We start from the raw sequence: 26,655 nt of genomic DNA on the forward strand, positions 1-26,655 counted from the left end.
TCTCCAGAAGGTGCAGCATTTAGAAGTGGGAAGCACCCTTGATGTGGAAACTGAAAGTCCTGCAGAAACAAGAGAAAAACCACAAAAGACAAAAACCACCAAAAAAAACAAGCTTTCCTTTCACCCCCAAGATTTCTGCCCCCTATTTTTGTGCCTGTGAATATGGTATCTTCCTTGGCAAAAAAAAAAAAAAGACTTTGCAGCCGGGTCCGGTGGCTGATGCCTGTAATCCTGGCACTTTGGGAGGCTGAGGCGGGCAGATCATTTGAGCTTAGGAGTTCGAGACCAGCCTGGGCAACATGGCAAAACCCCTTCTCTACAAAACAATTAGCTGGGTGCAGTGGCACGCGCCTGCGGTCCCAGCTACTTGGGAGGCTGAGGCAAGAGAATCGTTTGAGCCTGGGACAGCCAGGGTAACATAGCAAGACCCCCAGGAGTTTGAGACCAGCCTAGGTAACACAGCAAGACCCCTTCTCTACAAAAAATAATTAAAAAAAAAAATTAACCAGGCGTGGTGGTGCGTACCTGTAGTCCCAGCTACTCAGGAGGCTGAGGCAGGAGGATTTATTGAGCCCAGGAGGTCAAGGCTGCAGTGAGCTATGATTGTGCCACTGCACTCCAGCCTGGGCAACAGAGCGAGACCCTATCTCAAAATAAAATGAAAAATAAAAATAAAAGCAACAGAGGAAGGCAGAGAGGCAGGCAGGAGCGATGTGGTAGAAAAGATGTTTCTGAAAGATGAGGCAGGAGTGGAGTCAGAGAGATTCCACGCGTGAGAGGGACTGCTCCCCACCCTGGCTGTCTTTGCAGGGGTCCAGGAGCCCAGGAGTGCAGGCAGTGTCTAGAAGCCAAGAGTGGCCGACAGTCAGCAAAAAGATGAAGACTTCAGCGCTGCAAATCACCTCATCGAACTAAATTCTGCCAACACCTGAAATGAGTGTGGACAAGGATTCTTCCCCTAGAACCTCCTGAAGGAAGTCCCACTAACACCTTGATTTCAGCCTCGTGGAATTCTAAGCAGAGAAGCCAGCCCCACTGTACCGAGACTTTGACCTACAGAACTGTGAGATGGTATGTTTGTGTATATTAAGTAAATAAATGTATAGTAATTTGTTAACACAGTAATAGGAAACAAGTCAGAGATTGATTGATCGATTAATTTGAGACAGGGTTTCATGCTGCTGTCCAGGCTGGCGTGCAATGTCACGATCTCCACTCACTGCAAGTTCCACCTCCCAGGCTCAAGCAATTCGCCCACCTCAGCCTCCCAAAGTGCTAGGATTACAGGCATGAGCCACTGTGCTCGGCCTAGAGTTCTATTTAAAACTACACTTCACTATACAAAGAGAAGAGTGTGCTATTGAATGAAGAAACCTAAGATACCACCCCAACCTTCATCTCTGCCTTCAGCTGTTATTGATAGTCCAGAAAAACAAGACATCTACGATAAACAGAAAAAAGAAAGGGGGCGGTATGATGGCTCAAACTAATGTAGCACTTTGGGAGATCAGCAAAGCCGGATCAAGTCAGGAGATGAGACCATCCCACAAGCTAATAGGTGAAACCCTGTCTCTACTAAAAATACAAAAAACTAGCCGGGCGTGGTGGCGGGCGCCTGTAGTCCCAGCTACTGGGAGGCTGAGGCAGGAGAATGCCGTGAACCTGGGAGGCGGAGCTTGGAGTGAGCCGAGATCGCGCCACTGCACTCCAGCCTGGGTGACACAGCGCGAGACTCCGTCTCAAAAAAAAAAAAAAAAAAAAAAAAAAGAAAAGAAGGAAAGAACAGATGTGTCTAACCAAAGCTACTAGAAGAAACAGAAAATAAAAATCAAAACATTTCAGTGAAGAAAATTCTCCCCGAAAGTACAAGCTCACAGAACCTAGCCAGCAGATTAAAAATGTAACACAAGGCCGGATGCAGTGGCTCACACCTACCCCAGCAGTTTGGGAGGCTGAGGTGGGAGGATTGTTTGAGCCCAAGGGTTCAAGGTTATAGTGAGCTATGCTCGTGCCACTGCACTTCAGCCTGGGTGACAGAGTGAGACTCTTAAAACTAAAAACTAAAAAATAACCCCAATTAGAATACATTTGAATAAAATGTTCTTAAACAGGCAGTCACAGGTATGAACATTTCTAATCCAAAATCGAAAAACTTAGAGAGGGACAAAAAAATCAAGAAGATACGAAATAGGACATTAATGAAAAGAAAGGAAAAAATATTAGAAATGTAGACCTAATTCAAGATATCTACGTGAGAATGAATTCAACTGGAAATATAACAAGGAGCATTAAGAAAAGACATAAAAATAGCCAAGAAGGGCCAGGCATGGTGGCTCACACCTGTAATCCCAGCACTTTGGGAGGCCGAGGCGGACAGATCACGAGGTCAGGAGATGGAAACCATCCTGGCTAACATGGTGAAACCCCGTCTCTACTAAAATATAAAAAATTAGCCGGGCGTGGTGGCAGGTGCCTGTAGTGCCAGCTACTGGGGAGGCTGAGGCAGGAGAATGGCGTGAACCCAGGAGGCGGAGCTTGCAGTGAGCCGAGATCACACCACTGCACTCCAGCCTGGGCGACGGAGTGAGACTCTGTCTCAAAAAAAAAAAAAAAAAAAAAAAAGCCAAGAAAATAAAAAACTAAGGAGGTTAAAGAGGAAAAAGGTTTTGTTTTGTTGTTTTGTTTTTGAAACGGAGTGTCGCTCTGTCACCCAGGCTGGAGTGCTGTGGTGCGATGTCAGCTCACTGCAATCTGCACCTCCCAGAGTCAAGTGATTCTCCTGCCTCAGCCTCCTGAGTAGCTGGGATTACAGCATGCGCCACCAGGCCGGACTAATTTTTATATTTTTCTTTGGTAGAGATGGCGTTTCACCATGTTGGCCAGGCTGGTCTTGAACTCCTGACCTCTGGTGATCCGCCCGTCTCAGCCTCCCAAAGTGCTGAGATTACAGGTGAGAGCCACCACGCCCAGCCCAAAGAGGCAAAAAGTTTTATGCTCGGCAAGATCCTTTGGCTGCCAGGATGGTGGTGGGGGCAGGGAGGGGTGGGGAGGACCCTGAAGATGGCCAAGGAGCCATCATGAGGATCAGGAAACCCAGACAGCACAGAGAGAGCTCCAAAGGCAGCATATGTAACCCTCGCCGCGGGCAGAATCGCACTCTCCCTGACTCCGGCCTCACTCCCTTTCTCCAGCCGCATCTGCCCACTCTCTGCTCCTAGAACATGCTGACCTCTCTCCTGCTTCAGGCTCCATCCCAGTGCTCCTCCTCACGCCACCCAGGGCTGGTTCTCTCTCTCTCAGTTCTCCCAGAAGTCTCTACCTCCAGGAGAACGTCCCTGTCCCCGACCTGTGGTAGCCCAGGTCCTTCTAAGGTTCCCAGTCTGGGTGCTTGTTTCATGAGCATGCTTTGTGGAAAGCACTTTATAGAAATGAATCAAGTTGTGCATTTGTAATGTCTGCACTTAATCATCTACAAAAATGAAAACATAAAAACGGAGTTGTCTCACTCTGGTATTCTCTTCACAGTACTGACCACTCCTCGATATTCTCTTGCTTATTTCTCTGCTGTGTTATTTCTTACACACACACACCCACACGCGCACACACACAACACATACACACATGCATGTACACACATACAACATATCCGCATGCATGCACACACACACAACACACACACTGGGAGACAAGCTGCACAGTGACAGGGACACATCTGTCCCTGTGACTGCTCTGCCTGCCAGCATCAGAACAGGGTGTGCCACACTGCAGGCACTTAATAAGTGCTTTCCAGCCTGGGCAATATGGTGAGACCCTGCCTGTCCAAAAAATTTCATAAAGTAGCCAGGTGTGGTGGTGCACACCTGTAGTCTCAGCTACTCGGGAGACTGAGACAGGGAAGATGGCTTGATTCTGGGAGGTGGAGGCTGCAGTGAGCTGACTGTACCACTGCACTCCAGCCTGGGCGACACAGAGAGACCCTGTCTCTGAAAATAAATAATAAATGCATGCATGCCTGCTGTGTAAAGAGCAGAGGGCTGCCTGGCTTCCCACAAGGTGTAGGGATGCCTGGATGGGGGTCTCACCCATCTCTGGACAGCTGGGCATGGGGGGCTGCACCTGGGCCTCACCTTCCTCTGCATCTTCTCCAGCAGCTTGCTCTTGGCCCGGACTTCCTCCTGGATGGAGTCATAGACATTGAGCAGCACCCAGTCCCCGCTGTCCTCATCCGAGTTCTGCAGGGCAGCCACCAGCTGCTTCCTGCGCTCGTCTGCGTAGCGCTTACGCCGCTTGTGCTTCTCCTTCAGGTCCTTGTTCTTGGCCTGCTCTCCACCCACCACCTGCTGCTCCAACAGCTGCAGACTGCCGGCACAGAGGAAAAAGCAAACAAGAAAATATCTGCTCATCACCGAGCACGTGCCATCTGGCAGGCTCCAGGCTACGCGTGAGCCCACCAAATCCTTTCAACGACCCCACTTCACAGGGAGGGAAACCGAGGCTCAGCGACAGGACGCTGCTTGCTCAGGGTCCCAACCAGGACTCCTGCCCAACTCCCTGCCTGTGCACTCAACCACCGTGGTGGGTCAGGGCGGGAATCTTCCTGTGGGCTCAGCTAACCCACCCCTGACCCGCGGACTTCCCACGCTGGTGCTCCCTGCAGCTGAGCAGGTGCGTTCTGTGTCTGAGGCCACTGGCATGATGAGAAGAACCCTGGGTTATGAAAAATGTTCAATGCACTCAATGCACAATATTTAATCAGGGAGGGACACGCACAATACATTGTTAAGACTATTATATCCAAAATGCTCAAAAATGGTTAGAGTTTTGTCTTTTAAACGTACAAACTTTAGGCCGGGTGCAGTGGCTCACGCCTATAATCCCAACACTTGGGGAGGCTGAGGCAGGTAGGCTGCTTGAGCCCGGGAGCTTGAGACCAGCCTGGGCAACATGGAGAGACTCCATCTCTACCAAAAAATAAAATAAAATAAAATAAATTTTAAAAAAATCAATAAAAATCTACCAATGCCCCCCCCCCCCCCAAAAAAAAAAAAGATACAAATTTTAAATAACTATAGAGAAAAGCTTACGGGAATTGCCACCTCCCACTGTCTAATGAAGCAACACAAAAATTTTTCAAACCCTGCCTCTTTCCAAGGGAGTGAGTAGCCCAGAGGCTTGATAAGGATTCACAAAAGGAGGAGAGGATCATGCTCAGGAAAAAAATGGAACTTTGCAACCCGAGCAGCCAGGCTCTAACCACTTCAGGCTCCATGGCAGCCGGTGCAAAAGGGAACCACGTCCATGTCACTGCTCTGTTTAAAATCCTGCTGCAGGGCTGGGTGCGGTGGCTCACGCCTGTAATCCCAGCACTTTGGGAGGCCTAGGCAGGCGAATTACTTGAGGTCAGGAGTTTGAGACCAGCCTAGCCAACATAGTTAAACCCCATTTCTACTAACGATATAAAAATTAGCCAGGCGTGGTGGTGTACACCTGTAATCCCAGCTACTTGGGAGACTGAGGCATGAGAATGGCTTGAACCCAGGAGGCAGAGGTTGCAGTGAGCTGAGATCACGCCACTGCACTCCAGTCAGCCTGGGCGACAGAGCAAGGCTCCGTCTCAAAAAAAAAAAGAAAAAGAAAAAGAAAAAACAAATCCTGCTGTGGGTCGAGCCAAGCACCCAAGGAGGGTACACAGGGTCCTCCCTCCAGCTCCCCTGCACCCCTCCCCGGTTCACTCCAGCTTTCACTCATTGCTTGCACATCTCCAAACGCCCAGGCCGGGTCCCACCTTTGCAAGTGCTGTGCCCTTTCTCTAGGATGCCACCCCTGCAGCAAACCTTATTCAGGTATCTCCCCTTCTGTGAAGCGCACCCCCCCTCAGCCTTCCCTCCACAGCACACTGCGAAAATAGCCAGGACATGTGCCAAGTGTTTACTGCGTGCCCAGCGCGGGGCTGCCACGTTGCAGGCAATGCCTCGTTTTGACCCTCACCACAAGCTTCTCACGCTGAGACTATTGATATTGCCCATTCTGAAGATGGGCAGTGAAGGCACAGAGAGGTTTCAAGTTGGCCTGAGGTGGCAGAGCTAGTGGAGGAGGCAGGCTGGGAACTGCTAGAGAACAGGACCCTCTTGGCTCTGCCTGTCCCCCGCCCTGGCCTGTGGGCCCTTGGGACTGGGGCAGCAGCTTGCTCATCCTTGCGTCCTGTGCCCAGCACTCAAGAGTCATTCAGTTAGTGTTTGAACTGTGGCCTCTGGGACTGGGTCTCCCCCACTGAACCCCTGGATGACTGTAGCATGGAGGTCGGGCTGATATCATTAACAGAAGTGAGAACTGAGGGTCAGAAAAGTTAAGCAACCTAACAAAGCCACACGGCAAGTGAGGAAAGGCCAGCTCCCCAGGTGGTCTCAGAGAGTGCCTGGGGATGACTTGTCCTGTGGGTGAGTGGGTATCACATCCGGGAGGGCACTGGAGGCCAGGGGGCTGGGGGCTTGGCTGGGATGGGAGAAAAGCCTGTGATACTCTGCCCTGGGATTCCTGAAACCTGAAGGCCAGCAGGCCTGACAAGGGATGCTGGTGGCAGCCTGTGTAGCTTCCAGAGCAGAGGCCTGCCCGCCCAGTCCCCACTGTGCCTGGAGACGAATCAGGGCCGCCCTGCCACGTTAGAAGGGAGAGCTGGGAGGAAGCTATGGCACCCCTGCCTCCATCCTGGAATGCAGCCCCTTCCCACCCCACCGTGGGGTCGCGCCGGCCCCATGCTCTGCTGCTTACCGGGCCAGCACCTGCTGCTGGTCCACGACGGGCAGCGGGTCATCGGTCAGCACTGCCACCTCCGTGCCCACACTCTCCTTCCTCACACTGGCTGTGGCTGGCAGGGACTGAGGCTGAGCCACCACGGACACTGGGGCCTCAGTCTCCAACCACACGCCAGGCTCTGCCATCGGCACCACCTCCAAGGCCACTTCGGAGGCCAGATCTACCTCCTGAGTGTGAAGAGAAACCCAGGTGGAGGTGGGAAGGCCACCCCCTCCCCCACGCCCGATGTCTCCCAGGCGGCTCAGTCCCAGACCGGGCCATTCCGCCTGCTGCAGCCCCGACAGATCACCTCCAGCTCAGGGACACCAGTGACACAAAAACACGCCCCGTTGAGTTCTTACTGCCGCTATTCCCACTGACACCCCCACGCTGGGAGGAAAGCTCCCAGCTTCCTCTCTCACCTCCCACAATCCAGTCTCCACAGGCAGCCAGGGCCATCTTAAAATAGAAACCGATCACATCCCGTTCCCGATGAGCCCCGCGTGACTTCCCGTCGCGTTAGCAGCAAAGTCCACTTTCCTCTCCGCCGGCTCCCTACCTCCACGGCCTCCCCCACCACCCTGGCCTCCTTTTCCATCGCTGAGAAAGTCACGGTCTTTCCAGCCATAGGACCTTGGCACTTGCTGTCCCCTCTGCTTGCTGCTTCCCCCCGTCCCTCCTTCACGCCTGGGTCCCATCTCAGAGTCACTTCCTAGCCAGGGCTGCCCCGGCTGCTCCATCTACCCCTTGCTGAGAGTCTGCTGCAGGCCCTGTGCCCAGCCCACCCTTGAGTCTAGATTGTCTTCTTCTCTATAAATGTGGGGAGATTTAAAACCTCCTCTCGCTCTCCTGGGGTGTTCAAACTGGGTTCCCTGATGGTGTCTTAGGGGCTACCAGCCCCGACCTGCAGCCCTTGTCCTTTGCATACACTGGGCCTCAATTGCTTTACACAAAGGGCACCAAGGCTGAGGAAGGTTTGAAAGCCACCATCTAGAACAACAGGCCTCTTTCACTCCATAAGAAGATGATGGTTCCTCCCACTGCATACTGTCTGGTCACGGGCCATGGGCCACAAGCCCGGGGAAAGCGGGGGTTGTTGTTCTCAGCTCATGCATGAGGAAACTGAGGTGCAGGGAGGGAGAAGACAAGCTGGAGTTTCCCAGGAAGTTGAAGAGAACCCCGTCCCCAACACGGAGACCCAGGGAGGTACTCACAGGCCTGGGCGGGAAGTCATCAGCTGCCTCGGCTTCAGGTCTGGCATCCCTGGGCTCCAGCACGTCTGTCAGCACAGGGGCCTGGGAGGAGAGAGGGGATGGGGGAGGAAGAAGGCTGATTTGGGCCAGAACCATCCTCTGCTCCCTTACCCCTGGCCTCACTTCAACTCCCCAAGGCCTCCCACCACCCGCTACCCTCCCCTGCCTGTCACTCCTGAGAGAAGGAGCACAAAGTGGGGGAAGAGATGAGGGAGAGAACAGGGAAGAGAGGAAATGGGACAAGGGCTGCAGGTCAGGGCGTGTGGTGGGCCCCTGCTGTGTACCAGGAGTGTTGCCTGTATCCACTCCTCTGAAGCATGCTCGTTTTACAGATGAGGAAACCGAGCCCAGAAAGGTCACACACCAAGGAAGTGGTAGACCTGAGATCTCTCTCTCTAAATACACACACACAGACACACACACACAATCACACACACACACAGGAAAGGAAAGGAAAGCAGAGAACAAAAAGAGAAGAAAATAGGACTCTTTTTTTCTTTGACATGGAGTCTCACTCTGTCACCCAGGCTGGAGCACAGTGGTGCGATCTTGACTCACTGCAATCTCCGTCTCCCAGGTTCAAGTGATCCTCCTGCCTCAGCCTCCTGAGTAGCTGGGATTACAGGTGCACGCCACCACACCTGGCTAATTTTTATAGTTTTAGTAGAAATGGGGTTTCACCATGTTGGCCAGGCTGGTCTTGAACTCCTGGCCTCAGGCGATCCACCCACCTCGGTCTCCCAAAGTTCTGGGATTACAGGAGTGAGCCAATGTGCCTGGCCAAGAGGAACATTTTTTTAAAACAAGAGGGTTGTTGAAAAGGGAGAAGATGTTGGTCAGGGGGCCGGACAGAGGAAGAGCAGTGTCCCAGAAGCCTTACGGTCACTGAAAGGTGGCTGGATTCCCACAGACCCCCCACCCAGCTCACTACGGAGCTCACGAGCCGGTGAGGGTTGCCCAAGGCTCCGTCAGGCCTGGACACTCACTGTAACCATGGCAACTGGGCAACGCCCTGTACAGCTGTCACTCCATCTGCAGAACAGGTGCCCACCTGGCATAACCTTGCACCTCGACCCCAACTTTCTTATTGAATTACAGAGCATGAGACAGAGCTTCTCCTTTCCCAACCCCTGGATACCAGTGCCCCTGAATCAGTCACCAGTGCCAGAGCCACAGCGGACACAGTGGAGCCACGGCCTGAGCAGCAGAGGCCGTGTGTGTGAACAGTGTGTGGACAGTGAGCTCCAGACCCTGGGCAAGCTCTGCCTGCTCAGTGTTCGCATGGCACCAGGCATGACATCAGCTACCTGCACGGGGACCTTGGGGATGTCTGCCTGGGGTGCGTCTGTCCTGGCGACGGTGGAGGAGAGTCTGGCCAGCTTGGCTTCCACCTCGGCAAACGGGTCCCGCAGGCCTAGTAACCCCTGCAGGGGCACCTCCTGCGACTCCTCTTCCGGGAGGTAGTTCTGTTCCCCCAGCTGGTGCCCAGCGGCCTCCTGCCCGACACACTCATCCAGGAAGTATCTGCTCCTGGACTCCACAGTGGGCATGGAGACCTCCACGTTGGAGGGCTCTTCGGGCCCAGGGAAAGCCTCAGACACAGAGGTTTCTTCGAGTGAGGATGACTCACTGGAGCCCACAGAAATCCCAGACTTGGAGGGTTCCACATTGGGCAGCTCCGCAAACCTGGAGGAAACCTCAGTCTTGGAGACGTCATCACTGGGCAGAGTGTCAGTCATGGAGAAGACCTCGGGTTTCACCACTGTCTCATACTGGAAAGCAGGCGGGTACTCAGAGCTGGTGGCAAACTCGGCCCTGGACATGACCTCAGCCTTGTAGAGGACTTCCGCCTGCAAGACAGCCTCTGCAAAATGGAGAAATTCCTTCAGGTTTTTTTTGTTTGTTTGTTTGTTTTGTTTTTGAGAGGGAGTCTCGCTCTGTCGCCCAGGCTGGAGTGCAGTGGCCGGATCTCAGCTCACTGCAAGCTCCGCCTCCCGGGTTCAGGCCATTCTCCTGCCTCAGCCTCCCGAGTAGCTGAGACTACAGGCGCCCACCACCTCGCCCGGCTAGGTTTTTTTTTGTATTTTTTAGTAGAGACGGGGTTTCACCATGTTAGCCAGGATGGTCTCGATCTCCTGACCTCGTGATCCGCCCATCTCGGCCTCCCAAAGTGCTGGGATTATTATGGGCTTGAGCCACCGCGCCCGGCCGTCCTTCAGTTTTTTAAAGGGTCAGAATGAGAGATCCTTCCGCAGAAGGTGGCCCCAAGCCCAGTGTTTCTTTTCCTTTTTTTTTTTTTTGAGACGGAGTCTTGCTCTGTCGCCCAGGCTTGAGTGCAGTGGGGCAATCTCGGCTCACTGCAAGCTCTGCCTTCCAGGTTCACGCCATTCTCCTGCCTCAGCCTCCCCAGTAGCTGGGACTACAGGTACCCACCACCACGCCTGGCTAATTTTTTTGTAGTTTTAGTAGAGATGGGGTTTCACCGTGTAAGCCAGGATGGTCCAATCTCCTGACCTTGTGATCCTCCCGCCTCAGCCTCCCAAAGTGCTGGGATTACAGGTGTGAGCCACCGCACCCGGCCCAAGCCCACTGTTTCTAAAAGACCAGCTTGAGAGTCAGAGCCTCCTAGGCCCTCCAGAGGCTGGCTACAGCCTGCCTGCCTTCCCATCTCTGCTCTTATCAGAACCCAAACCTACTGCCTTCCACCTCTTCCAGGAAGCCTTCCCTGACCAACACTGTGATTTCTCCATTTTCTGACCTCCACAGCCACTAAGTGCTGGGCTCTTACGGCACGCCCTGCCTCGGGACCACTCTTCACACACTGGCAGGCTTCCTGGGGCTTTGTTGCCTTCCAAGGCTGGGAGTTCGGCAGATTTCATGTCCAGGTGCCCTAGGAGCCCCCACTGGAGTGCCCGGCCCATGGCTCTTGTCCACTGGATATGCTAGATCCGCGAGAGCTAAATGAATGCTGTGGATGAATGTCAGAGCCAAAGAGCAGCTGGAGGCCTCATATTCAATCTGGACTGCGGGGAACACTCCAAAGGGCAGAACATGCTAGAATCGGCTCCCTCCTCTTCCCCTGGGTCTCCTCCAGGAGCACGTCTCCCTTGCAGTGGAGACAGGGCTGCATTCACATGGACCCCTTAGTGCTCCAGCTCAGGGGGCTCCCGGTGCCTCTCATACCTCCCACCCAGTTCTTCATCGCTGTGTCCCAGACCCCTGTAAGCGGGTCTTGATATTTCCCTTTGCTGAAATATGGGATCCACTCCCCAGCTAAATGGCCTGGATCTCTCTCAGACTTGGTTTCCACGTGGTTAGGGGAAGATTCAGGGAGTCCTACCTCGCTGGACTGGGGAAAGAGAGGCTCAGTGAGAAGGTACAGGTAAAGCAGGTAAATTACCCGACACGTGGTAATGTGCAACAAATGGTACCGACGGTGCGATCAGTATCATCATCATTCCAGGCCTGGATTCTACTCTATTCATGAGTGCTAGGAAGTCTGAACCTCCAGGCAGCATGTGTGTTTGACTGACACTGGTACAGCAGAACATCCTAGGGTGGCAAAAAGAAGACAAAAACTAAAGGCCAAGTGCAGTGGCTCACACCTGTAATCCCACTTTGGGAGGCCAAGGCAGGTGGACCGCTTGAGCTCAGGAGTTCGAGACCAGCCTGGCCAACATGACGAAACCCCATCTCTACTGAAAACACAAAAATTAGCCGGGTGTGGTAGTGTGCACCTGTAACTCCAGCTACTCAGGAGACTGAGGCATGACAATTGCTTAAACCCGGGATGTAGAGGTGGCAGTGAGCCAAGATCATGCCACTGCACTCCAGCCTGGGCGACAGAGCAAGACTCCATCTCAAAACAAAATTTTTTTTTTTTTAAAAAGACAAAAACTTCCAGATAGGTAAAAACTTGTGGCTACGGATTAAATCCTTATTATGGGATGTGTTTGCTTTGGTAACAGAGAGGCTCAAAAGTAAGAGGAGAAAATGGAAAACACAGAAATTCGGGGCAGGGGCTTGCCTTTACAGAAAGGGTGTACTTCACAGCTCACAGTCAGCCTTGAGCTGGAGCCCAGCCCGTGGCTAAGCCATCCCAGTGCAGTGCTGTGGGTGAGAACACTGGCTCTGGGGCCAGACTGCCTGGGTTCAAATCCTGGCTCTCCTTTACCAGCGTGTGACCATGGATGGGCAACTTACTTACCCTCTCTGTGCCTCAGTTTCCTCATCTATATAGTGAGCATAACTGTCATACCTACCTTACCGGACCATTGTGAGGATAAAACAGACCTGAGCCTGGCGTGTAGAAAATGCTCTGTGATGCAGTTACTGCAGTGAGGCAGAAAGGAGGCCACCTTCCCTCGAGACAGCCTGGAGAGGCAAGGGGTGCCCACCTGTCTCCTTCCGCAGGTTCTCCTCCAGTGTGGACAGCCTGACATCATATGAGTTGCGCATGGCAGTGATGTCTTCCTCCAGCCTGGCCCGAGACTCCTGCTCAGCCTTATAGTCGGCTTTCAGCCGGGCCAGGCGCTCTTCATACTCCTGGTGGGGAGGGGGGACCAGAGGGCAGGCAGCATTTTATCATCATTTTGAAACCCAGCTTTAGGTATTCCTTTGTTGCTATTCAAACAATACAGAACATATAAGTAAGCCAAGAGAATCCAATTGTACAACACTGTGATAATTACTTGCTGTTCTCAATGCTTTTTTGTTTTCTTTTGTTTTTGAGACAGGGTCTCACTCTGTCCCCCAGGCTGGAGTGCAATGGCATAATCATGGCTCATTCCAGCCTCAAACTCCCAGGTTCAAGTGATCCTCCTGCCTCAGCCTCCCGAATAGCTGGGACTATGGGCATGCCACCATCAGCTAATTAAAAAAAAAAATTTTGTGGGGCAGGCGCAGTGGCTCACGCCTGTAACCCCAACACTTTGGGAAACCGAGGCAGATCGCTTGAGGCCAGGGTTCAAGACCAGCCTGGCCAACATGGCGAAACCCCGTCTCTACTAAAAGTACAAAAATTAGCCAAGCATGGTGGCATGCCTGTAATCTCAGTTACTGGGGAAGCAGAGGCATGAGACTGCTTGAACCTGGGAAGTGGGGGTCGCAGTGAGCCAAGATCATGCCACTGCTCTCCAGCCTGGGTGACAGAGTGAGACTCTGTCTCAAAAATAAAAATAAATAAAAAATTTCTAGAGTAGGGGTCTCACTATGTTGCCCAGCTTGTTCTCAAACTCCTGGACTCAAGTGATCCTCCCACCCTGGCCTCCCAAAGTGTTGGGATTACAGGCATGAGCCACCACACCCAGCCTCTCAGTGCTTCTTTTTGTTTGTTTGTTTGTTTTTTGAGATGGAGTTTCACTCTTGTTGCCCAGGTTGGAGTGCAATGGCACAATCTCGGCTCACTGCAACCTCCACCCCCCAGGTTCAGGCGATTCTCCTGCCGCAGCCTCCCAAGTAGCTGGGATTACAGGTGTCCATCACCAAGTCCGGTTAATTTTTTTTTTTTTTTAGTAGAGACGGGGTTTCACCATGTTGGCCAGGTTGGTCTTGAACTCCTGACCTCAGGTGATCTGCCAGCCTCAGCCTCCCAATGTGCTGGGAATACAGGCATGAGCCACTATGCCCAGGCTGCTCAGTGCATTTGTAACAGATTAATAATATGTGCGTTTGTTTGCAATCTATTTTATCCACACAGCAATATATCAAGAACACCTTTCCATGTTGGCAAATACCTTTCTGCCCAATGGTCCTCAATCTATCAATGACAAAATATATTTTTATTCACCCACTTCTCTCCATCTTTGCTATCACTGCCAGCTCTCATCCAAACAGCCACCTGGTCCTCACCTCTGTTCTCACTCTGGCCCCAACCTCTGACACAGCCATGGTGCCCATGCAGGTGTCTCCCCTGCTTAGGATCTGCTAATGGAATCCTATGTTCATGGATGAAATCTAAGCTCCCCAACTTGATCTGAGTCCCAAGTGATTTGGCCCTGCCTACCCCTCAACGGCTATGATGCACATTTGGGGCCTCCTAGACAAACCCACTTCCTCCCTGCCCCAAGGCCTGTGCCCTGCTCCCTGGCAAGCACCTTCCCAGGCCTCAGCTTAGTAACACCTCTCAGAGAGGCCTTCCCTGACCATACTCTCAGAAGCCCTCCTGCACTGCTCTCTGTCCCTTCCTCTATTGCTTTTTTTTTTTTTTCCTGAGACAGAGTCTCACTCTGTCACCTGGGCTGGAGTGCAGTGGCTCAATTTCAGCTCACTGCAACCTCTGCCTCCCAGGTTCAAGTGATTCTCCTGCCTCTGCCTCCCAAGTAGCCTATTACATGCGCACCCCACCATGCCTGGCTAATTTTCGTATTTTTGGTAGAGATGGGGTTTTCAATCATTTCACTACCCCAGGATGAGGACTGCTGGGAGACAGCCAAGGGCAGGACACACTTGCCCGGGGAAGGGTGTGAATGGGTGTGAACAGGTGTGAACGGGTGTGACTGGGTGAATGGTGGGTGGATGGGTGTGAATGGGTGTGTGGTGTGTGAGCTGTCTCAGCAGCGCCCCCTTCCTCACAGCCCTCCACAGCTGCTGTCTTCTGACACCAGGGCAAGGGCCGCCAGTTGCTTCTTTTCCTTCCTTGTGTCTCTTCTGTCTCTCCAGCTTCCTAGTAATCAAAGGAGCTGCTACTTCTGCCTGACCCATTGCTTCCTTCATGATAATCTCTACTTATTTGATTACAGTTTATTGTTGGTCTCCCCTACCAGAAGGCACCCTCCAGAGAGCAAGGACCATCCTGTTATTTTTTGTTGTTGTTGTGAGACGGAGTCTCGCTCTGTTGCCCAGGCTGGAATGCAGTGGTGTGATCTCAGCTCACTGTAACCTCCACCTCCCAGGTTCAAGCAATTCTCCTGCCTCAGCCTCCTGAGTAGCTGGGACTACAGGTGTACACCACCACACCCAGCTAATTTTTTACATTTTTGGTAGAGACAGGGCTTCACCATCTTGGCCAGGCTGGAAGGACCAACCTGTCTTGTAACCTCGGAGCCTGCCAGAAGAGGGATTCAAGAAACACCTGTGGAGCCAGTAAATGGCAGATCTGCAGGTTATGGGCATGCAACATATTCAGGCCTCTGACACACACGTCCCAAGAGAAGGGCAGGGCATTTATGAATTAAAGATAGTCTGGGACCCTTTGTCTTCTGGAGCCACTGCTGACAGATGCGCCTGCCACTGTAGTAAGCCAGAGAGAGGGGACAAGGACAGGGATGGGGTGGGCAAGCACCACGTCATACTCCCACATCTCCAGATCCCTTTGGCAAATACAAACTGGCATGGATAGCACTGATTTAGGCTCTTAGGGAGGGAGAGAAGGGGACAGAGAATAATTCAGATGTAATCGTGCATTCTTCAGTACATTTTTAGATACACTTGAACCTCAAAGCAATACCCACAGTGTTACTGAGGCCCAGGGAGGTTCCATGACCAGGCAGCTCTTCAGAGCCCTGCAGCCCTCTCCTCCACTGCCCCCTGCTCTCGCTGCCCTCCTCACCAGTTGGCGTCCCAGGACCCATGGCTCGAGTCAGTAAACATCCCTGACTCCCTCACCCAGCCCCTCTATTGTTTTCTCCCAGCACAGCCCTGACCCTGGTTAAACCCAGGCCTCACCTTAGCAATACACGGATGGAAACATACACATACGCACGCACACACATGCAGGCACACACATGCACATGCAGGCACACATGTACCCGCAGGCACACATGCACACACACACATGCACCCCACAGGCACACATGCACACACACACATTCACACACAGACACATGCAGGCACACATGCACACATACATGCACACGCATGCACGCATACATGCACACACGCACACAACATATGCATGTGCACAGCACCACCAATCTCCTTTTTTTTTTAATTTTTAATTTTTTTTTGAGTCAGAGTCTCACTCTGTCGCCCAGGCTGGAGTGCAGTGGTGCCATCTCGGCTCACTGCAACCTCCGCCTCCCGGGTTCAACCAATTCTCCTGCCTCAGCCACCTGGGATCACAGGCACATGCCATCACGCCCAGCTAATTTTTGTATTTTTAGTAGAGACGGGGTTTCGCCATGTTGGCCCGGCTGGTCTTGAACTCCTGACCTCAAGCAATCAGCCCCCTTCGGCATACCAAAGTGCTGGGATTACAAGCATGAGCCACTGCGCCCAACCCCATTCTCACTTTTAAACATGGGACCTGAATCTCAGGCAGGTGGGCTTCTACATGGCTGAGCTCACAGCCCCAGTCCCACCCTTTCGCTCTGTCTTCCCAACCCTCCTTTCCTCCCACATTCGTTGCCTGGTGAGTCACAGAGCACAGCGAAGCACAGGACTCCCTCACCTTCCCGTCCACCTGCAGGTCTACCCGGAAGCTCCACCTCCTCTCATCCCACGCCGCACAGCTCCAGGACCTTGTGCTTGCGATCCGCCCCCTCCTTCCTGTACCTCGACTTCTCCCTCTGTGCTGGATAATTCCCGACAGTCTACAAGACACGCTCTCTTACTTCCGACATTTAAAGCATGAAAAACCCTTCCTTGGCCCCACATCTCCCTCTGGCTAGAGTGTCCAGCACTCAGCAAGCGCTCACAATATGCCTGTTAAGGTCTGAATGGTGGAGCTGACCCCCAACTCTTGCTTGGTACATGATACACAGCCCGCCAAGGAGAAGACGGCCCTTCATTTCATCCTCTTACATCCCTAAGCAGCAGCAGGAAAGGCGCTATGATGCCTGTTCTGCAGATGAGACAGAGGCTCAGAGAGCTCCAACAACCTGCCCAAGGTCACAGAGCCTATAAGGATGGACCTGCAGAAAGTGAAAGCTGGACGGACCCCAGGAATCTTCTGGTCCAAACCCCTGGTTCAGACTGGGGACCGAAACCCGGCTCCCGGCCCGTGCCCTCTTCCCTACACAGAGGGGCCTCCTCCCTTTTCCTGAATGGTTCTGGAATAGAAAGAGAAACATGGCCCCAGGAGCATAGCAGGAGCTCAATAAATATGAGAGTTGAGAAAAAGAACAAATGAGAGAGGAAGGAAGCAGGGATAGCAGAGGGGCGGGGGGCACACACATCTTCAACGCTTCCTCCAAGCATGGCTCACAGAAGAAACCTCAGGGTTTCTTGGAATCCTGGTGGCGGTGGCGTCAGGCAGCAGCACTCTGACGCAGTGTCCACTGGGACGCCCCACGAGGAGGAGGCAGGCAACCCCATCCCCAGGGCAGAAGGCACCCCCATCCGTGGCTCTCCGGGGGCCCGCCAGGAACGGCGTCGCTTCTCCCTGGTGACCACCAGGGGGAGGCAGTGCCCTACTGACCGGAGAGCGGGGCCGCCGGCCCCATCGGGCTTCCCGGGAAGGAAGCCTCCGTCCCCGTCCTGCACAGCCCGCCCCACCCCCTCCATCTGTGACCAAAGCCCCCCCGGGCTGCGACTCCATGTGTGACTCCCAGCCTCCGAGCCCCCCTGTGCGACTCCATGCCCACTCCGAACTCCAGCAGGCTGGCTTCTCTGGTTTCTGTGGGCTTATCTGAGCTCAGCCATCCCCCAGGGCCCCTCCTTGCTAAAGCCTCCCTGGGAGCCTCCCCACGGCTACAGGAAGGGACCTGACACCCGGGCTGGAAACGGCAGTGGAGGGAGAAAGGCAGTGCCCGCCGCAGAGCTCCCAGAGCCAGCAGGGGCGGACGGCGTCCGCTAGGGGCACCATCGAGCCTCTCCCCAAACAGCACAGGCCCCGCCCGTCACGTACAGCACCCAAGGCCTGGATTTCTCCCAGGCCTCTGGCCCACAGGACTGAGACCCCCAAAGTCCTCCTATCTGCCCCAGAGGCTGGGCCCCAGGTCCCCACAGCCCAACAGGGGCTTCCGAGGCCTGAGGGCGGACCCGAATGGGAGGTCGTAGTTGAGTGGCAGGGGTCCAGCAGCGGACACATCCAGGCCCAGCCCCTGGATAGCTCGTCCTGCGTGGCATCGGGTTCCAAATCAGGAAAAGCCAGGGATCTAAAGGGACCATCAGGCCCGGCGCAGTGGCTCATGCCTGTAAACCCAACACTTCGGGAGGCTGAGGTGGGAGGATCGCTTGAGCCCAGGAGTTCAAGACCAGCCTAGGAAACATAGAGACCCCATCTCTACAAAAAAATTTAAAAATTAGCCAAGCGTAATGACATGCACCTGTGGTCCAGGCTACTTGGGAAGCTGAGGTGGGAGGAGCACCTGAGCCAGGGAGTTTGCGGCTGTGTGAGTTGAGATCGCACCACTGCACTCCAGCCTGGGTGACAACAAGATGCTGTCTCAAAAATAAATAAGTAAATAAATAAATGAATAAAGGGACTGCCACATGTCAAACTCCACCGCACACTCAGGTCTCAGGATGCAGCATTTAGGCGGGATTCTCTGGAAACCAACAGAGCCTGGAGTCAGGGATGGAGCCAAAGGCAGGAGTGGGGAGGCCCCACCATGCCTGGCTGTGGAAGTCCTGCTCTGCAGATCAGCTCTGCCTTCGGAAATCAGGGGCATCATCTCACCCGCTGCTTCCCAGGGATGTTGGGAGGCACTCACATGAAAGGACCCAGGTGCCCTAGGTGACAGCTTTTTCCAGGAGGCCAACACCACACTCACCTGCTGGTCAAACGGGCTGCCTGGCTCTAAGACCCCGGGCTTGTTGACGGCTGCTGCGGGACAGACTCCTCCCCACCCTGACTGCCTCGCCTCTGCACAGGCCATTTCCACAGCCAGGCATGCCTTTTCTGCTTCCATCAATGCACAGCTATCCCTTCCTTCAAAACCGAGGGGGAGAACACGCCCCTGGAGACGCCCCTGCACCCCTCTATTCTCACCATGCAGGCCCTGAGGCAGTACTGACTGCAGTCTGGAGTCAAGAACTCAAGTTCTAATCCTGGCTCAGACTCTTTGCTGTATGACGTTGGGCAAGTCCTAGCATCTCTTTGAGCCTCAACTTTCTCAGGACCAACCCCAAGGTGAAGGTACGGTGATACCGCATTGGACCCCAGCGGCAGCTCTGCCCTTGTTGCTGGGCCACACCTGCCTGCCCCTTCTCCATGTTCCCACCCACTTGGATCTCACCTCCCGGATCAGCTGCTTCTCGGCTTCCATGTCATGCTGGATCACAGGTGGGGGCAACAGCTTCTCCTCCAGCTGCACAGGGTCTGGGGGCATCTGCTTGGACAGCAAGGCTGGAGGATAAACAGAAATTAGCAGCCAGGACAAGGGGCAGATGGTGTGCAGGAATCACACGGAAATCTGTAAAAAGACGACCTCATGGTCATTCAAAAAGACTTTAAAGTATTGAGCTTATTTCAAACACATCTCCATGTAAAAGGCTGTTAGTCACCCAACAAATATTTATGGAGCACCTCGATGTTCTAGACGCTGAGGATGCGGCACTGAACAAAGACAAAACTCCACACCCACGCAGAGTTTTCCACTGGGAAAAAGAGGGGAAAGGCAGATGGACAAGGTGAAATGCCTCGTGGTGGTGTTCAAGGCCCTCTCCACTCGAGCCCTGCCTGACTACCTCCCATCAAAATTAATAAGCAAAATGGGTAACACGTTACAAGGTGATGTGTACTGAGAAGAAAAAGCAAGTAGGGAGGATGCTTGGGAGTTAGAAGCAGTTAGAAGGGTTGCAATTTATTTACTTATATATTTATCGAGACAGGGTCTTGCTCTGCCACCCAAGCCAGAGTGCAGTGGTGGGATTATAACTCACTGAAGCCTCAAATTCCTGGGCTCAAATGATCCTCCCACCTGAGCCTCCCGAGTAGCTGGGACTACAGGCACACACCACCACGCCCAGCTAATCTTATTTTATTTTTTTGTAAAGATGGGGTCTCACCATGCTATCCAGACTGGTCTCAAACTCCTGGGATCAAGCAATCTTCTCGTCTCAGCCTCCCAAAGTTCTGGGATTAAAGTGTGAGCTGCCTTGCCTGGCCCAAGTTGCCATTTAAATAGTGTGTTAGGCCGGGCACAGTGTCTCATGTCTGTAACCCCAGCACTTTGGGAGGCTGAGGCGGCAGATCACTTGAGGTCGGGAGTTCAAGACAAGCCCAGCCAACATAGTAAAACCCCGTCTCTACCAAAAATACAAAAATTAGCCGGGCATGGTGGCGGGAGCCTGTAATCCCAGCTACTCAGGAGGCTGAGACAGGAGAATTGTTTGAACCGGGAGGGCGGAGGTTGCAGTGAGCTGAGATGGCGCTATTGCACTCCAGCCTGTGCGAAAGAGCGAGACTCTATCTACAAAAATAAATAAATAAATAAATAAATAAATAAATAGCTTATTTATTGAAGGTCTTTTAATCAAGGCATGAAGGAAGCAGCGAGGAGAGGCAGGCACAGGAGGAGCTTGCTAGACGGCGGCAGTGGTGAGTGCGAGGGTCCTGAGGCAGTTGTGAGCCTGCCCTGTTCCTGGCCCAGCCAGGAGGCCAGTGTGGCTGGAGGGGAGGGAGTGATGGGCAGGACAGGCAGAGAAGTCCAAGAGGGATAATGCCAGATTGTGAGAGCTGTGGAGGGCCGGGTGAGGGCTTTGGCTGTGACTCTGGACTGAACGGGGCAGGTGTGCACAGGGCAGTCACAGGCCTTGCATTTGAACAGGCTCTCCCTGGCTGCTGCGCGGAGAGTGCACTGAGGGGAACCAGAGCAGGCGCTAGGAGACCGGTGGGGGGCGGTGCAGAAACTCAGGCTGGAGGGCAGCAGTGAACAGGCTGTAGCCAGTGTTTTCTTTTTCTTTCCTTTTCTTTTTTTTTTTTTTGAGACGGGGTCTTTGCCCTGTCGCCTAGGCTAGATGCAGTGATATAATTTTGGCTCACTGCAACCTCCCTCTCCCGGGTTCAAGTGATACTCCTGCCTCAAACTCCTGAGTAGCTGGGACTACAGGTGCACACCACCACGTCTGGCTAATATTTTCTGTTTTAGTAGAGACGAGGCTTCACCATGTTGGCCAGGCTGGTCTCAAACTCCTGACCTCAAGTGATCTGCCCACCTCGGCCTCCCAAAGTACTAGGATTATAGGCATGAGCCACTGCACCCTGCCAGGCTGTAGCCAGTTTTGAAGGTGGAGGTGGCAGGAGCTGCTGACCAACTGGATGTGGATTTGAGAGAAAGTGAGAAGCCAGGGGTGACCCCAAGGTGCCTGGTTTGAACATCTGAGTTGCCGCCATCAGCTGTGGGGGGGAAGCACGCCTAGCAGATTTGGGGGCCCATCGAGTTGACAGTGGGACATGTTGGGTTTGAAATGCTTATTACACAGCTGCAGATTCAAGTCCGGAATTCAGAGGACATGGATAGTATGTTTTAATTGTTTTCTACATTGCATGATGTTCTGTTATCTTGAAGGACTTGCTGGGCAGGATTAGACTGCCCTTCAGGGCTAGATAATTCCTAGAAACCGTAAACCACGAGTCAGTGAGTCCATCTTTGGTATATAAACCAGCCGAGCCCAAGTCCACACCCCAAGCCACCTGCTGTATATAACTCTCACACCAGACCAAGACTCCCCCTGCCCTGAACAGACCCAGGGCCAGGCATAGACAATAAGGAACAGCCCCTCGACCCAAAAACCTACCAGAATTATTCAAATCAGCTGGTCCCAACCTGCCTTCCAGGCCCTGCCATGCTTTTCCCACAGGAAGCCCAGTAAAGGCTGTGGCCCGGGCCCCACTCCCTTCTCCCTCCAGACCAATGCTGGTGCTTCCCCGTGGCCTGTGGGCGTGCCCGACCCCGGGTTTCCAGGAGCACTGTGAGTCACAGTGAACTTCCCTTTCAGTGGCGCTGATCTCTCTGTGCTGTCACCCAGTCACCTTTATAAATTAAGACACGAGGCCGGGCGAGGTGGCTCACGCCTGTAATCTCAGCACTTTGGGAGGCTGAGGTGGGCAAATCACGAGGTCCTGATCGAGACCATGCTGGCTAACACAGTGAAACCCCATCTCTATTAAAAATACAAAAAATTAGCTGGGCATGGTGGCGTGTGCCTGTAGTACCAGCTACTTGGGAGGCTGAGGCAGGAGAATCACCTGAATCAAGGAGGCAGAGGTTGCAGTGAGCTGAGATCGCGCCACTGCACTACAGCCTGGGCAACACAGCAAGACTCCGTCTCAAAAAAAAAAAAAAAAAGAAAAAAAAAAGACACGACCACAAATTGCATGGCCAGGCTGTGGGGTGCATGTGGGGAAGTCGGGAGCGCAGAGGTGGTGATAACACCAGGGACCCAGGTGAAGCCACCTTAGCAGCGAGTGCAGAGAGAGGACAGCAGATGTCCAGCCTGGAACAGCCCAGGGTTAGGAGACCAGGGAGCAGGAAGGACTCGCCCCTGGGAACTGAGGAGAGGTGGGTGGGGAGGCAGGAGGGGACTGAGGGCAGAGGGCATGTAGGAAGCAAAGGTCTCATGAAGGGAGGGGGTCTGCTGAGCCAACTGGTGCTGAGGCGGCAAGGTGAGGCCTGCCCCAGGACAGTCACTGCGCTCCACAACAGGAGGCCATAGATGACAAGGCCAGCATCAGTGGGCCAGGACAGGGCCTGCCTGGGTAGGGGCAAGAGAGAGCGGAGGGAGAGAAACTGGGACTGGTAAAAGTAGACGGATGTTTCAAGTTTTGCTGAAACAGAAAAAGAGGGATATGCTAGAGGGAGAACCAGGGCTAAGGGGGAAATGTCTAAAGTGAGTCCTGGGCAGGGCAAACACAGGGAGCTTTGGGTCAGACACCCCTGGTCTCAAGGCCCGGCTCCAAAGTGAAGGCAGCACACATTGTCTCTGGAGCCCACCGTGCCAGGCCTCGTGCTGAGCCCACACGTGCATGATCTCAGGTAATTTTCCCAGTTGCCTCACAGCACACACAAGGCGGGTATCATTATGATGTCCCTTTTACAGATGAAGAGACTGAGGTTCTCAGTGGCTGAGTTGCTTGTCTGCGGAGCTGGGAGGTGAGCCGGTGATAACTGCTCAGCCCTCAGCTATCCACCCAGCACCACCCCAGTCACTCTGCTGGCTCCTTGCTCCTCATCCAGGGGGAGGGGGTGCTAACAGCCTCTATCCTGGGGGCTGCCTCCGTCACCACTGGAAGGCTGCACAGGTGTCAGCTGCTGGGTGCAGGGGCCGCAGGCCCAGCCTCCCCTACTCTCTCCTGGTACCCTCACCATTCTTGTCTTCCCCCTTACCAATCTTGCAGGTGAGAAGGGTTGGGGTGAGGAGTAGGAAAAGAGGAGGAAGGCAGATGGCTGAGGTGGAATGCCTTGCAATGGTGTTCAAGGCCCTCTCCACCCCAGTCCTGCCTGACCACCTCCCATCACCCAAGGCAGCCAGCAGAGGGCTTTGTAGTTCCCCAAATGCACCTTAGAGTTTTGCGCATCTCTCCACACACTGGACGCTCTTATCCTAACAGGGAAATTTCTCCTCTTCCAAGACTTTGCTCAATTACTGCCTCCTCCGGGAAGCCTTCCCTCACTGACATTATCCCACCACAGACAGACCTGGCTGACCATGCACTCCTTTCTGCCCTGTACAGCTGTCTGCCCTAGAGTGTATCTCATTGCATGTGATGGCCTGCTGGAGTGTCCTTCTTCCTCAGGAGATTAGGTACCCTACAAGGCACAGCCTGCATCTGATTCATCTCTGTGTATCCAGTACCCAGCACAGGTCAACACACAGAGGAGCAGCTCAGGGAACCTTGGGTGGATGGGCAGGTGAGTGGAAAAATAGATAAAAGAATGGATGATAGGATGGAGTCAATGAATGGGTGGATATATGGATGATAGCGTGGATGGGGTGGGTGATTAGAATGGAAGCATGGATGGATGACAGATGAATGGATGGAAGAAAGGAAGGAAGGGTCAGTGGATGGATATGGATGGATGAATGGATGGGTGGGTGGGTGGCTGTGTAGATGGATGGATGGAAGGAAGAAATGGATTGATGGAATGGAGGGAGGGATGGGTAGATGGAAGGATGGAAGGATCAATGGATGGATGGATGGATGGATAGATATATAGGTGGGTGAGTGGATGGGTGACTGTGCAGATGGATAAATAATGGGGTGGGTAGGAAGGTGGGTAGGTGGACGAAAAGGTGGGTGGATGAATGGGTAAATGGGAGGATGGGCAGATGGGTGGATGAGTGGGTAGGTGAATGGGTGTGTGTAGAATGAACAGATGGAGAGGAAGGTGGGTGGGAGGGGGATGAATGGACAGATAGACACAAGCTTTTTTGTGTTCCCTTCCCCAAGAGCTTCTGAGATAAAAAAAATCTTAAGACTCCTTCAGTTCCAAAGCCCCTTCAGGCCAATGCTCCAGGTGTGGATTTCCACCTGCCAGGTGACAGGCAAAGGCCGGGGCGCACAAGCTGCTATAACGAGGTGCCCGTGAAGAGCAGATGCAGCTGTGGGGAGCGAGTTGCCAGCCGCTGAGCAGCGAACACGCATTGCGACAATGCCACGGACAGCAGCAAACGGGGGGGTGGGGGTGGGGTGGGGATAATGGATGAGCAGATCAGAGGTGGGGAGTGGGCGACAACCTGTATCAGATGGGACAGGTCAGACGGACTGCCCTCCTCCCAGGGCACTGACAAGCAGATGCCATCTGGGCCGTCTCCAACCATGAGGGCCCTGCGCTCACATGGGGCTGAGGGGTGGGAGGATGCCGCTCCCACCGTCTTTTAGATGGGAAGTTGGAGGTGAGAAAACAGAGGGGAGGAAGTTTTCTCCTGGGGACCCGGCCCTCCTGCCACTACCCCAACGTGGTCCCACCTGACAGGCTGCTGGGGCTCATCTGCTGTGTCAGGATGGCCTTGAGCTTCTTGATCTCCTCCTGATACTCGCGAAGCAGCGCATCCTTGGGGTCCTCATTGATGCGCGGCTTGTTCCTGATGTTCTTGGCCCGGTTGGCATAACGCAGTGTGCTGAGTGTCTCATCGTAGTTGTTGTCCGCAGGCGACAGGCAGGCCACCATCAGCGTCTTGGTGTTGCCGCCCAGTGAGTCCTGCAGCAGCCGTGTCAGCTTCGAGTCACGGTAGGGGATGTGCTTACAGCGCCCGTCCACCAGCGCCGAGATGACGTTGCCCAGCGCCGACAGCGACAGGTTGATCTTGGTGGCCTCCTTGAGCCGCTCGCCCGTGGCCCCAGTCTTGGACTGCCGCTCGCTGCCCGCCAGGTCCACCAGGTTCAGCTTGCCCGCCCGGAGATGGTCCTTGCCCCGCTCATCTGCAGACAGACCAGGCAGAGGGACGAGGGCCTTGGGTGAGCCCTATGTATTGAGGGCAATCAGTGCCAGGCACTGGGTGCTCAATGCCTGCCCACCGAGGGTTTCCCCTCAGCTGTACAGGAGCCCCAGGAAGCAGGTGCTATTATTGGGCTCATCTTACAGATGGGTAGACTGAGGCTCAGAGAGGGCATGGAACTTGCCCAAGGTCACACAGCTGCTAAACACTATAGCCACCATCAGAACCCAGGGCAGGCTGTCTCCAGGAGCAGGGGCTGGAGTTAGAGACCATTCTGAGTGCAACAGGGCCTCTGGCTGCCACAGCAGCTCCCGAAGGCTTCCTGCAAGGTCAAAGGTGGAGAAGGGCAGGGGTGTGGCTGGATCGCCAGGGAGTTATGTCATTCAACACAGAAAACATCTGCTTTGGAGACTCCCGGACCCGGTTCCCAACCCAGTCCTGTCGTCTTCTTGCTGTGTGGCAGTAGCAGAGCCACCTATCTCCCAGATTCTCAATTCCCCACATCAACAAAATGAGACCCCATTAGGGTTTGTGAGACAAAGCGGCAGATGTTAGAAGCCACGTTTGCTCTTTTCCACTTGCCAGCATAATCAGCTCGCAAAGCCGCTGCCTCTGTGCCAATGTGCAGAGCTGTGCAGAGCTCCGCAGATATGCTTCGAAGACAGAACAGAATGGAGTCTACAGTTCCCCACGTCTCTGGCTGAATCACCAGCTCACTTAAAGACAGACCCTAGGCCATGCCTCTTCCTACACATGAGATAATATCTGCCGGGGTTTGTGAGGAAGCCTCTGGAATCTATCACCAGATGTGCTCTTGCACCCAAACCTTGATGTGATTCTTTTTTTTTTTTTTTTTTTTTTGAGACGGAGTCTCGCTCTGTCGCCCAGGCTGGAGTGCAGTGGCCGGATCTCAGCTCACTGCAAGCTCCGCCTCCTGGGTTCACGCCATTCTCCCGCCTCAGCCTCCCAAGTAGCTGGGACCACAGGCGCCCGCCACCTCGCCCGGCTAATTTTTTGTATTTTTTAGTAGAGACGGGGTTTCACTGTGTTAGCCAGCATGGTCTCGATCTCCTGACCTCGTGATCTGCCCGTCTCGGCCTCCCAAAGTGCTGGGATTACAGGCTTGAGCCACCGCGCCCGGCCCCTTGATGTGATTCTGAGCAAGTCAGATGCGATTCTGCAGGTGCTGCCTTCACCACCTGTATATAAACTGTGACCTGAAATACTGACAGAGCCGCTCTGGGCTGTAGGCCCCAGTCTATTATCCTCAGTAGGATGTCTCTTTTTTTTTTTTTTTTTTTTAGGATGGAGTTTTGCTTTGCCGCCCAGGCTGGAGTGCAGTGGC

At 53.7% G+C, this 26,655-nt stretch overlaps 1 protein-coding gene across 2 annotated transcripts in view; it reads right to left on the reverse strand.

Moving 5' to 3' along the window:
* The window catches only part of KIF17 (kinesin family member 17), a 54,338-nt gene that overhangs the window by 15,044 nt on the left and 12,639 nt on the right, over positions 1–26,655 (reverse strand). For both annotated transcript variants that reach the window (XM_003891259.3, XM_009200990.3), the window contains exons 5-11: positions 24,841–25,293; positions 19,166–19,275; positions 12,443–12,590; positions 9,353–9,909; positions 8,007–8,087; positions 6,769–6,980; positions 4,128–4,359 (exon numbers count right to left, since the gene is read on the reverse strand). In XM_003891259.3, the coding sequence (XP_003891308.2) occupies positions 4,128–4,359; positions 6,769–6,980; positions 8,007–8,087; positions 9,353–9,909; positions 12,443–12,590; positions 19,166–19,275; positions 24,841–25,293 (1,793 nt within the window). The remainder of the gene's footprint in view (positions 1–4,127; positions 4,360–6,768; positions 6,981–8,006; positions 8,088–9,352; positions 9,910–12,442; positions 12,591–19,165; positions 19,276–24,840; positions 25,294–26,655) is intronic.

This window comes from Papio anubis, chromosome 1 (assembly GCF_008728515.1).
Source record: "Papio anubis isolate 15944 chromosome 1, Panubis1.0, whole genome shotgun sequence".
NCBI classification, from domain to species: Eukaryota; Metazoa; Chordata; class Mammalia; order Primates; family Cercopithecidae; genus Papio; species Papio anubis.